This window comes from Bactrocera dorsalis, chromosome 2 (assembly GCF_023373825.1).
Source record: "Bactrocera dorsalis isolate Fly_Bdor chromosome 2, ASM2337382v1, whole genome shotgun sequence".
Classification (NCBI taxonomy): Eukaryota; Metazoa; Arthropoda; class Insecta; order Diptera; family Tephritidae; genus Bactrocera; species Bactrocera dorsalis.
The window spans coordinates 94,320,718-94,332,834 of record NC_064304.1 but is presented as its reverse complement, the minus strand read 5'-3'; the positions used below and the strand labels follow the sequence as shown (position 1 = coordinate 94,332,834).

Here is a 12,117-nt window from a genome sequence, read left to right as displayed (position 1 = left end):
CGACGTGTCCTTCTAGAATATCGCGTCTGGAAATTACCAGAACATACGGCTATACGGCGCCAGACGCAAGCAGACAGTCGCGGCGCCAGACTCAGCAATTGTTTAACTAGACAAGCAGACAGTGCGGCGCCAGATGTCTACAACAAGACAAATGCTATTCCATATACCTACAACTATTGTTCATAATCAGGGATGCATATAGCAATACAAATAAAACTTAATACTACTTTTTGTAACACTGCCCTCCACTAAAGCCTAATCGTCCCGACAATCACAAATCACACACACAAATCCTCTTGAACCAAATGGGGCGAGCCTCTCCAAATGTACTACTTTCATTTTACATCGTGCTTTTCCATTTCTTTGTATGCGGTATACCACGTCATTAAGTCGTTTCATCACCATATAGGGTCCTTCCCAGGCTGTCTGTAGTTTCGGGGACAAGCCTTTCTTTCGAAGTGGATTGTACAACAGGACCAGATCACCTTCTTCAAAACCTTTTGAATTTGCCGCTTGATCGAACCGGTCCTTCATCTTATTGCTCATCAGATGCGTATGCTGTCTTACCATTAGATGCAATTCATTCATTTCTTCCTTTAAGGCAGAACAATAATCTCCATCATTTCTTACAGCTGTAGGATTCGTTCCAAACTTAAGATCAGCAGGGAGTCGCAGATCAGATCCGAAAATAATCTTTGCCGGCGTGTAACCAGTTGTCTCGTGCTTCGCTGAACGATACGCCAGCAGGAACATCTGGATGCACTTGTCCCAATTCCGTTGGTCTTTATCAACGATTTTCCGCAGATGTTCTTCGAGCGTTCGGTTGAATCTCTCTACCATCCCATCTGATTGTGGGTGTAACGCTGTTGTCCGTGTCTTGTGGATGCCCAATAATGTACAGACTTCTTGGAAAATGGAAGATTCGAAATTCCTGCCTTGATCTGAGTGTAATTCGACGGGCACTCCGAACCTTGTTATCCATGTTCTACAAACGCTTCGGCTACTGTCTTCGCTTCTTGGTTTGGTAAGGCATATACTTCTGGCCATTTACTGAAATAATCCATGACAACCAGTAGATATTTGTTTCCGGCCGTACTGGTTGGGAACGGACCTGCAACATCCATTGCGACTCGTTCAAATGGTGATCCCACGTTGTACTGTTGTAGCCTACCGCGACTTTTGGCTTTAGGACCTTTAGCTGCCATGCACTCTACGCAATTACTTATCCATTCTGCTATGGAATCTCGACAACCAATCCAGTAGAACCGTTGTTTAATCTTCTCTATAGTTTTTGTAATTCCAAGGTGCCCTCCACTAGGTCCATTGTGATATTCTTTCAACACTTTCGGGATCATGGACTTCGGTACTATGATCAGCAGACGAGACCGTTTGCCATCTTCACTTTCCCAGGTACGATGAAGGTATCCATTAACGAGGTTTATGCTGTTCCATTGGGCCCAATATGCTTTTGCAGTTGGACTCTCACTACTCATTTGTTCCTTTGGTGGTCGTACCCCATTTTCTTTGGCTATTATCAGCTTTGCAAGATCAGGGTCCTCCAGCTGATTGATTCTGATGCGGTGAGGAGTCCAATCATCTTCAGGTTCTATATTCAGTAATCGCACGTCGATTATACCTTCTTTTCCTTCTGATTTGGAGCAATGTTTAAATTCCAGTGGACAAGGGCGATGTGATAATGCATCCGCATTTTTGTGGTGAATCCTCTTTCGGTGTTCTGTTGGTTGTTTCCATTTTGATGGGTTTACTTTTATCTTGCAATTTCGGGCAAAGTGACCCGCTTTTCTACAGTTGAAACATCTGCCTGTTGTATTTACTCGCTGTGCAGCAATTGTCTTCAGAGTCTTCAATATTTCTTCCATCAGCGCCGGTTGTTCCATTTCAACCCTTTGTACTTTGGGTGCTGGTTTACTTAGTAGGGAAGCTGTTTCCTGTGTGAGGGCGTGCGAAACCGTTTCAGCAAACGTTCTTTTTGGCATTGCATATGTGGCGCGTTTGGTGTCCACATCACGAATTCCATTTATGAAACATTGAATTTTTACCCTCTCAATGTAATCCACAGGTGCATCTGCATTTGCCAAATGAGCCAGTCGTTCTATTTCAGTTGCGAACTCTTGCAATGACTCGTTCATCTTCTGACCCCTATTTTGCAGTTCGATCTGGTATATTTGTTTCCGGTGCTCACTACCATATCGTCTTTCTATCGCACTCATCAATGCCTCATAGTTGTCCCGTTCACAGTCTGGAATAGTCTGAAGGATTTCTGCCGCAGGCCCTTTCAATGATACAAACAAGGACGCCACTTTGTCCGCTGCATTCCAGTTATTGTCCATTGCTGTCTTTTCAAACTGAAGTTTGAAAATTTGAAATGGAATACTTCCATCGAATGTGGGTGCCTTCAATCTTGGATTATTTATTGATGGTGCAGGGCCATGCAGTTGCAGTTCTCGCATACGATTACTCAGTTGAAGAAATTCTGATTTTAAATTTTCTTCTTCATTTTTTAACGTGCTTAATTCCTCTTCAAATTTTGAAAATTTCTCTTGCACTTGTTTTTGTACTTGTGTAGTATTTTCTGTAATCTGTTGTACCAAACGCTTTTCTAACTGCGTATTATTTTCAGTCATTTGTTGTGTAAGGCAAGACTTTAACTGCGATGTATTTTCAGCTATTTGCTGTGCCAGACGATTTTCTGTTTGCACTGCATTCTCTGTTATTTGTGATATATTTTCAGCTATTATTTGCTTAAAAGCCACTAACAGCATGTTCGTGTCTGCACTTGATGATGTTCGTTGTTCTTCTACTTTTTCTTCTACCTTTGTAGAAGTTTCTGGCCCAACAAATTCGAACTCGTCCACATTAATTCCATCCGCTTCCATTGCTTCACGTAATCGTGCCTGCAGATCCGCCTTTTGTCCGCTTATCGGCAAATTACGCTCCTCCAGTTCCTTTTTAATTGCTGAATTCTCAATTCTCCGAATTTAACCATCTTGATTTTGGATTATTTGACAATCCCACTTCTGACACCAATTGTTACGAATTTACTCTTGCTAGTTTACTTTGTTAGGTTCGTATCTCTGGATTGACAAATAAAATCAACACTGTTTAATTTAATTCAACAACTCTTTATTTCACAACTCGTCTACACTATAGCAATTTACTCTTAGCACTGATTGATTACGTTGGCGCTGCCACGGCTTATATAGCCACGCACTTCTCGCTGATGCCGACGTGTCCTTCTAGAATATCGCGTCTGGAAATTACCAGAACATACGGCTATACGGCGCCAGACGCAAGCAGACAGTCGCGGCGCCAGACTCAGCAATTGTTTAACTAGACAAGCAGACAGTGCGGCGCCAGATGTCTACAACAAGACAAATGCTATTCCATATACCTACAGCTATTGTTCATAATCAGGGATGCATATAGAAATACAAATAAAACTTAATACTACTTTTTGTAACAATATTTAAAAAATTTAATTTCATCTTTTGGCAAGTAATTTGCAAATATGTATACAAATATACATAATATAATTTAAATATTTTAGAAAATGGAGTATGACGAAAAAATCAAATTAATTAAAGATATTGTGAAATGTATGGAGAAAGCCATACAAATTGATTCAGACGATAGTGAAAAGGGTGACATATGTATGTGAAATTCTGTCATATAATCTTTGTTTTCATTTTGAATTATAAATAAAATGTATTTCTTAATTGTCAGAACTGATTAATATATGTGATAGAGTGGCCCAAATAGCCATAAGGAAAAAGAAACGACAATGGGTTAAAGTAAAGAGTAGACAATGGGTTAAAGTAAAGTGAAAGAGAATGAGAAAAAAACTCGAACAGAGTTGCGCAACACAAGTTGCTCGTGTGAAGGTAATGGGCGACAGCAAAAGAGAATCGCCCGAGAATTAGCAACTTTTGTCGCCTCGTGTAATAATACACTTAAAAAACATCTACGCATATATACATTTTGAGTTGCCACATTCTCTAATAAAGTGGAGAAAATTTGATTGGTTCCTTCTTGGAGTGGTGTAATTTGTTGAGTTTCCTTATAAAGAGGGGAAATTTGTCGTTTTCGATGTTTCCTTATAATAATTTACATTTTAGAACAACTAACATTTGTGCCTTCTCTATTGATTAACATTCTCTGGTAAGAGGCATTCACTTCACTACGGTTGCGAATTTTGTTACTGTATTTATATACAATTAATCACATGTATCAAAATGTACCCCAGTTTATAAACTTATGTTTTATTTTATATCGTCAGCATTTCTTTTTTAAATGGTTAAACTTACAAAAACGTATAATATATCGTGTGGTATATCGATGTCTGGCAAAAATCGATATACCGTAAGCAGATCTACTTGAGCTCAGTGCATTTTCATTTGATAGCTCAGATATTTTTATTTCACACACAAAACACGTATTATACGTTCCCAATAAGAATTTTATTATTAATTTCGATTTGTATATTTCGTTTAAATTGAATACAGTTCCATTTGGAATAACGTGTACGCATATACCATATTCTTTCGATTATGTAGTTTGCCAGAACTACTCGGTACATATATGAATTCGCGAAAATATAAATAATCGCAAAAGAGAACTGTAATTTAAATTAAAAGAAAATCCATTCCGTAACAAGTATATGGATCTTTATAAAGCAAGAGGTATTCTATAAATTACGAATTTCGCGCATACTATGGACAATAATGTAGACGGTGCAAGACAAAACGGCAGCAACAAAAGCAGTACCAACACGGCCAGTGCAGTCCCAGTGGCAAATACGAACATCGCTGCACCGACAACAACAATATTGCCTATCAAAAACACAAATAACAGTAGCAGCAGTAATAACGTCAGCAGTAGTAGTGGGAACTCGTCATTTTGGAAAAATAGCGGGAGATTGGTGCCAGGACGTCCAAGTCCTAAGCGAGTTGACGCCACTAATTTTAGTGGCAAACGTGACGGTATGGTGTCTACTTTTCGTGACTATCAACAGTCTGTTAGCGATGCTTGGGACATGGGTGATGACGAATTTTGTATCATATCGGGTACAGCATCAGGTGGACAGCTGAGAAATGGTAAGTGTTCAAGGAGTCACTATGTGTTTTATACTAATTAAAAATATAAAAAATTAACACCCACAATATATATCCCAAAACCATCTCTAGAATCGCGTATATCAAAAAAAGTTTCAGACACAGCAGCTTTAAATGTGATTGAAACGCATCGAAATTCAGCAAATACTTGTAACCCACATACAACGGCAGCAGCAAGAGAAACGATCACAACTATAGGGGAAGCAGCTACAATCAATAATACAACTAGAGTGCCAACTGCAGAGGAACAACAATGCCTCAAATTGCAATCATCAGTCAGTCAAAGAAGCGAAGAAACGGAGTCATCAAATGATTCAAAGAGCGAAGCGGAAGCAAGGTAATTAATAAATTGTTTAAAGCTTATTTCGGAAAGATTAACCTTATGTTTATATTACAGAATTAAAGTTGTACGTAATTTCCACGCATACCCCGGGAGACCACAGCTGCAAAAGTTCAGTTCGAATTCCCAAGAAACCGAATATGAGACAAAAATTGAAAAATTTCATGTTTTGTTGGAATCGCCACTCTTGGATTTAGTGGCATTAAAGAAAATAAGCTGGTCAGGTGTACCCAAAAAGGTTTGCAAGCAAATAAGTTATTGAAACTTATAGGGGAAATAACTGGAGGATTTTTAAATAAATTTTATTGACAGATGCGCGCGGTGAGTTGGCGACTACTTTCCAAGTATTTACCACCAGCGAATGAACGTCGAAACGCCGTGCTCGAAAGCAAACGACAAGGATATCAGGATTTGCGACATAATTATTTTCGAGTAGACAGTCAGGATGAATCACAGCAAGACACCTATAGACAGGTTTGTAATCCATAAATACTGTTTTGGTGATTGAAGAAAGAAATATATATATTTTTCTTTTTTATAGATACATATCGATGTGCCACGTATGAATCCGCAAATATCACTATTTCAACAAAAGCTCGTACAGGAAATGTTTGAACGTATTTTATTTATTTGGGCGATACGTCATCCAGCTTCGGGTTATGTGCAAGGCATAAATGATTTGGTGACACCATTTTTCATTGTCTTTATGCAAGAAGTACTCGAACCAGGTAATTGTTTTTTTTTTATTTACGCTTCAAATGATGCAATGATGTTAATGATATTAATTTCTTGCACAGGCACGGATTTAGAAAAATTTGATATTAGCACTTTACCTGTAGATAAGCGAGACGCCATTGAAGCGGACTCCTTTTGGTGTCTCTCCAAATTTCTCGACTGCATACAAGATAATTACATTTTTGCGCAATTAGGTATTCAAGAAAAAGTTAATCAACTAAAAGATCTTATACAGCGGATTGATGGTGTGTTTAACAAGTGATGAAACGTTTTGCCAGTTTAATAATTCCCACGTTTTTTACAGGGAATCTTCATCGTCACCTGCAAGCGCATGGCGTGGATTATCTGCAATTTTCTTTTCGTTGGATGAATAATTTACTAACACGGGAACTACCACTACATTGCACTATACGCTTGTGGGACACATACCTCGCTGAGTCTGATGGATTCGCGCTCTTCCATTTATATGTGTGTGCAGCATTTCTCTTGCATTGGAAAGACAGATTAATGCAACAAAATGATTTTCAGGTAAGCCGAAAGCTCGCATTGAACTAAATCGCTTATTGCTAAATTTAAAATATATATAACTTAATGCATTTAGGGTCTTTTACTACTGCTACAAAATCTGCCAACGGAAAACTGGTCTGATCGTCAAATAAATGTACTGGTTGCGGAGGCGTTTCGTCTAAAATTCACTTATGCTGATGCGCCCAAGCATTTGGAGACGAAAAGTTGACACCAGCAACAACGGAAAGCATATATCTATGAGTACGTGGCATAATTTTGTTTGAATAAAGACATGCGTTAGTTACGAAAGCGTTCCAATGCTTAGTTATTCTCAAAACAGACAGTTAACTGCATAATTAATTAATCCAAACGCATTCAAACATCCAGCATAAATATACAATTATTATAATAATTATTATTATAAATTATTGCATATACTTTGTATACATTACACAAAAAATGTTTAACTCAATGATGCATAAAATTTTTTCGGGTGAGAATTTATAAAATCGAAGCAAATATAATATAACGAAATGTAAACAAAGTTGCAATTCTTTTATAAATTAAAATAAATAAAAATAAAGCAAAAATGCATGTTATGCAACAAAAAAGTTGGATACACTTATACTAATAGCGCGCTTGAAACAAAAATCTAAAATTTTTCCGGTTTCTATTTTATATAAAAAATAATAGATAAAATCCTTAGAGCTTTTTGATTTTATAGTAAATTATTTATACATAAATTATATTCTATATTGTTCGATCAAAACCAACTGGTATCGGTCGAAAGTTTTCAATAGTTTAATTCTGTCGTTCAGTCAGATGTTTCAATTGTTTCAGCACTGTGTCTAAGAGCTTCTTTTTATCATTTTTACGCAATACCGAAAACATGGTCTTCTTATCGGCCTCGCGTATCTTTTCCAAAATAACAATAATCGATTGTGGATGTACTAAATGATAGCGATTTTCTTGTTTGCCATAATCATGTAAGTAAGTGCTCCACTCCTCCATAATGAGTAGGTCCAGTAATTGACGATTTTTGAGAAAATATTTGGAAAGCTCGCCTTCACGTAAACCAGGCACAGGTTCGGACGCTGCAAAGAACTCGCATTGCAACAGATCCAAATTGATTTGCTGAAGTGCACCAGTTGATATTTGTTTCACCTCCTCATCATAGAGTATATCATAGATTTTGTTTGCAATGTGCTCACAGGTACGTCGACAAGCCGTTTGTGCTATGCCGGGCAATTTGAACGCAAAATTATCGAACGTACTCTTTAAATAAGAAATCATGTCAGTGATGTAAGCGGATGCAATGCCTGGTGGTTCGATAAGTAACCAATCGTATGCTGCCAAATCAAAGAATTCATCTATTTTCGAACAAATGCGCACGCCAACCTGTTTTTCAGCTTCCTGCCGAGCCACATGAAACATAGCCGAGGGTGTTTGCGAAATGTTACTCACCGTATTGGTCATATGGCAAACGAATTCATCCAAAAATGGCCCAGCCTTTTCCAAATACTGCGTGTCAACTATAATTTGTATTAGTTGTGGGAGCGCTACACTTGGATTGCGAAATACCATGGAAAGGCAACCGCTAAAACTGCGTGTCAGTAATAAATTTGCGGCTTTACGAACCATTGCTGCAACTTCATTTGGCGAAAGTGTAAGCTCCTCGGCGAATTTCATACAAGCATACATGAACTCCTTTGCCTGATGATAGACTTCAGGTACCATACGCGAAAAAGGAAATTTCTTAGGAAATGCCGCATTTTCCAATTGCTCCGAGTGGAATGGAAAGCGTTCAATAATTGACTCATATTCTTCCTGATTTTCAACAATCATGGGCTGAAATTGCTCTTTATCCAATATGTCGCGAAAGACGTGAACCCAACGTTGCAGTAAAACCTATACATCACATATAAGAATTTAATTAAAAAATTATTATAACGTGGCTATGCTGTGATATTCACCTCATTGTAATGATCACGCATATTATGAAGGCACTCGAATAGCATATTCACTGTGTATCCGTAGCATTTAAAAGTATTTATAGAGAGCATTATTAAGTTTTTTATGCGTAGCAAAATATTTGGGTCTGTACAAGATGATGATGCCATGCTAATCTCATTTACAAATTTCGTTAACGATGTGGACCATAAATCCTCCAAATATGAGGTTGTTACAACATCGCCTGCTGTATTTTTTACATGATCTTCCACAATGAAAAATCCGACAATAGCACAAATATAAGTTTTGTAAGCCTCCAAATTATCGTGCATACCCGGTGGTGGTTGCAAAACTAGTTTGGACTGATCACGTCGTTGTTGACGATAATCCTTTTCAAAATACTCACGCTGCCCTAATACCATGTAAATGTGTAAACACCGATATATTGGGGAGAAATCTATTAAATCTTGTGCACTCAGATTATTTTCTTCATCACGATTGTCCTGCTGTCGCAATAGCTTATGCTCCTCAATAATTGCGTTGATATCCAGTTTTTGTAATTTTTTTGTATGCGTAATAGCCACCTCTCCAATTTTAGGTGAAAACTTTCTAATGTTTTCCAGAAATTCTCGAAAGTCTGCTTCGGCGGATCGCCGTATATTTTCCTTAATAACTGGTATTGCTTGGCGAATTTGAGTAGCAAAACGATAATTGTTTAATCCAACCAAGTGCTGTGATTCCAAAGTTTCCAAAGTTCGTAACGATTGATAATATTGCTTATTGTTTGCTTGTTGGGTAAATTTAATATAGCACTCGAGGGCAGGGAGACAGGCTTGAAGTGCATCAATAGCGCTTGCCAAATTTGATTCAATTTGACGAGCACGCACTAAATCTTGACCCTGCTGTAACACAGATGCGCTTATTTGCTGCACTGACCGATCCAGTGTATGGACCTCTTCATGCAGTTGCTTAGCTTGGGTACGCACTTGCAACAGTTCTTGTATTGAATCTATAAATCCTTGGTAATATAGATTGCATATGCGTTCAATATCCTTATCATGACTACGTATACGTTGCTCCAATTGTTCAGAAAGTGATTCAGTGTTATTTCCTTTATTATAGTAATGACATTGATGAGTAAAGACGCTTTAACAGTGGGTGGATAGTCGTAAATACCTTCTAAAATGGATCGGAATGTGGGTCCCCAATAGTCGTCTACCGCTTCAATATCCTGCACTGTTACTTTTGACATTATTTAATAATATATTTACTTATTTCGGGAGAAAACAAAAGTGTATTAATTTTTATTTGCCCGGTAAAAACAAATTTATATAGCTGTGAGTCTAATCAGAAAAAATTCAACTTCTTTTACAGTGACCTATTCTCAATAGTTAGCTAGAAGATAAAGGATAGTCAACTGAAAATTTAAAAAAAAATCTGAACAAAACTTTTTGAAATTGTAATTTCTAATATATATTTAAAATAAAATAGTATATATATTAAAAATTAAAGTAAAACATACATAATGGAAAGTTAAATTACAGAGTTTACAACAACCAGTGAAATTAAAACTAATATCCAAAATATAGTTTAAAACCACGACTCCTTCTTTCGGTAAAGTGCACCAAAACTTGATTTTAGATACTATAGAGAAAACCATATTTAGCATGTTACCGATAAACCAGATATTGAGAAAATGACCCTTTAAATATAATTAGGCACAGTACCCATTTCAATGTTACAAATTTTCATATAACGTGGCAACACTAAAGTACTACAATGTTTTTGTTTATAGCAATTGTTTTTTTCGTCGCCAGCTTGTTGCATATATTAGTGGGTGCAGATTATGATTGGAGCAACTTTCACTTCACAAATGTGTAGTCAGCAAACCAATCCGGTTAAGCATATGACTGTTGTGCTGTAATATTCGCCAAAAAGTAATAAAAGTTGTTATTAGCGTAAAAGCTAAAAGCAATATAATTTTATTTAATAAATAACACAATTTTTAATAACTACATGAGTGCAACGTCTACATTAAAAAGCCGCAATGGCAATAAAGTTCTTAACAACAACGATGCAGAAGTGCCTACCACAAAAAACCAAAAGAAGCTGACTAATAGTTTTCAAAATACTGATGATTCCGCTGGAAATAATTCGCGTTCAATGGTGACCTTAATATTTATTTCGCTTTTGTTTGACTTACTCGCTTTTACCATGATCCTCCCATTAATGCCTTCCTTGCTCGAGCATTACCGTCAGAATGACAGTTCGGGTTTGTATAACTTGCTGACGCAGCGAATACATTGGTTTCAGCAACTTGTTGGGGCACCTGAACGTTACACATCGGTGTTATATGGTGGCTTTTTGGGATCTATGTTCAGTTTTTTACAATTTGTAGCTAGTCCCATAGTTGGTGGGCTGTCTGACTATTATGGACGTAAGCCGCTAATGTTACTTTGTGCGGTAAATATTAAATATATCGATCAATTGTCAGGATAATTTATTTTTGTTGATGGCTATTTTACAGAGCGGTATTGCGTTCTCCTACCTCCTATGGGCTTTCTCCAGTAATTTTGCACTTTTTGTACTAGCACGATTTGTCGGCGGGATCAGCAAAGGTAACATATCCCTTTGCATGTCAATTATCACTGATGTGTCCAGCGTCAAGACACGTGCATTTGGTATGGCACTTGTTGGTGTCGCTTTTTCGGTTGGCTTCATTGCTGGCCCCACTATTGGGGCCTTATTTGCGCGTTCTTTAAATAAATCAGTGGGATCTTGGTATTTGGCACCTTCATTATGTGCCTTCGCATTTGCTCTATGTGATTTAGGGATCATAGCATTTGGTCTGAAGGAAACATTACCAAAGGTGAGTAATATTTATATTAAAAGATTAAAAATTGAAAATATACACTATACATATATATCAGGAAAAACGTGTAAAAGAGATATCATCGGCGATGTCATATGCAATTCAATTACTGGACGTGCGTTCAATATTCAAGTGCGTATAAAATAAAGCAAAACAAATATACAATACATACTTATTATAACTGTGCTACAAAAAATATCTTTTACTCGCAGTGCTAGTTCTATATTAATAGCACATTGTTTTAATTACTGTTACATCCATCGTACACGTATCAATAGTACTCTTATCTACGTTTCAACTTTTTTATCCTCTTTTTAAAGTATAGTATGTTAATCACCGCGCATTTGTTAGCCCTTTAGCACTATGCACGTTTTTCAAAGTTAGATAAGAAACAACTTTTAGTTAACATTTGAAGAATTTTGGTTAAAGATTAAAAGGCAAATGCTCGTATAAGTACTCATTGAAAAGCACACAAAATACAACAAAAAATTTTGAGGTAGAACAATAACAGCTTAAATTTTCTTAAGGGAGATTGAGAGGTTTAATTTGTGTAAAACAATGCCAATTTTTTTATGAAACTG

At 37.0% G+C, this 12,117-nt stretch overlaps 3 protein-coding genes across 3 annotated transcripts; 2 read left to right on the top strand and 1 right to left on the bottom strand.

Annotated features, from left to right (window-relative positions):
• The first annotated feature begins 4,173 nt into the window (after positions 1-4,173).
• On the top strand, positions 4,174-7,325 carry LOC105230924 (TBC1 domain family member 22B). Its single transcript, XM_011211948.4, has 8 exons — positions 4,174-5,114; positions 5,205-5,469; positions 5,530-5,710; positions 5,785-5,946; positions 6,014-6,200; positions 6,270-6,452; positions 6,512-6,735; positions 6,809-7,325. The coding sequence occupies exons 1-8, from the start codon at positions 4,733-4,735 to the stop codon at positions 6,941-6,943; spliced, it is 1,719 nt and encodes a 572-aa protein (XP_011210250.1). The 5' UTR covers positions 4,174-4,732; the 3' UTR covers positions 6,944-7,325.
• Positions 7,326-7,415: 90 nt separating this feature from the next.
• LOC105230923 (exocyst complex component 6) lies at positions 7,416-10,044 on the bottom strand. Its single transcript, XM_011211947.4, has 3 exons — positions 9,841-10,044; positions 8,688-9,775; positions 7,416-8,622 (listed from the first exon to the last, which is right to left on the bottom strand). The coding sequence occupies exons 1-3, from the start codon at positions 9,914-9,916 to the stop codon at positions 7,516-7,518; spliced, it is 2,271 nt and encodes a 756-aa protein (XP_011210249.2). The 5' UTR covers positions 9,917-10,044; the 3' UTR covers positions 7,416-7,515.
• A 191-nt stretch (positions 10,045-10,235) lies between these two features.
• Positions 10,236-11,668, top strand: LOC105230920 (major facilitator superfamily domain-containing protein 10; the record flags this gene model as incomplete). Its single annotated transcript, XM_049449158.1, is given in 3 exon segments — positions 10,236-11,127; positions 11,192-11,533; positions 11,595-11,668. Coding segments are annotated over 3 exon segments (863 nt in total), but the record flags the coding sequence as incomplete, so codon positions are not given.
• Positions 11,669-12,117: the final 449 nt, after the last annotated feature.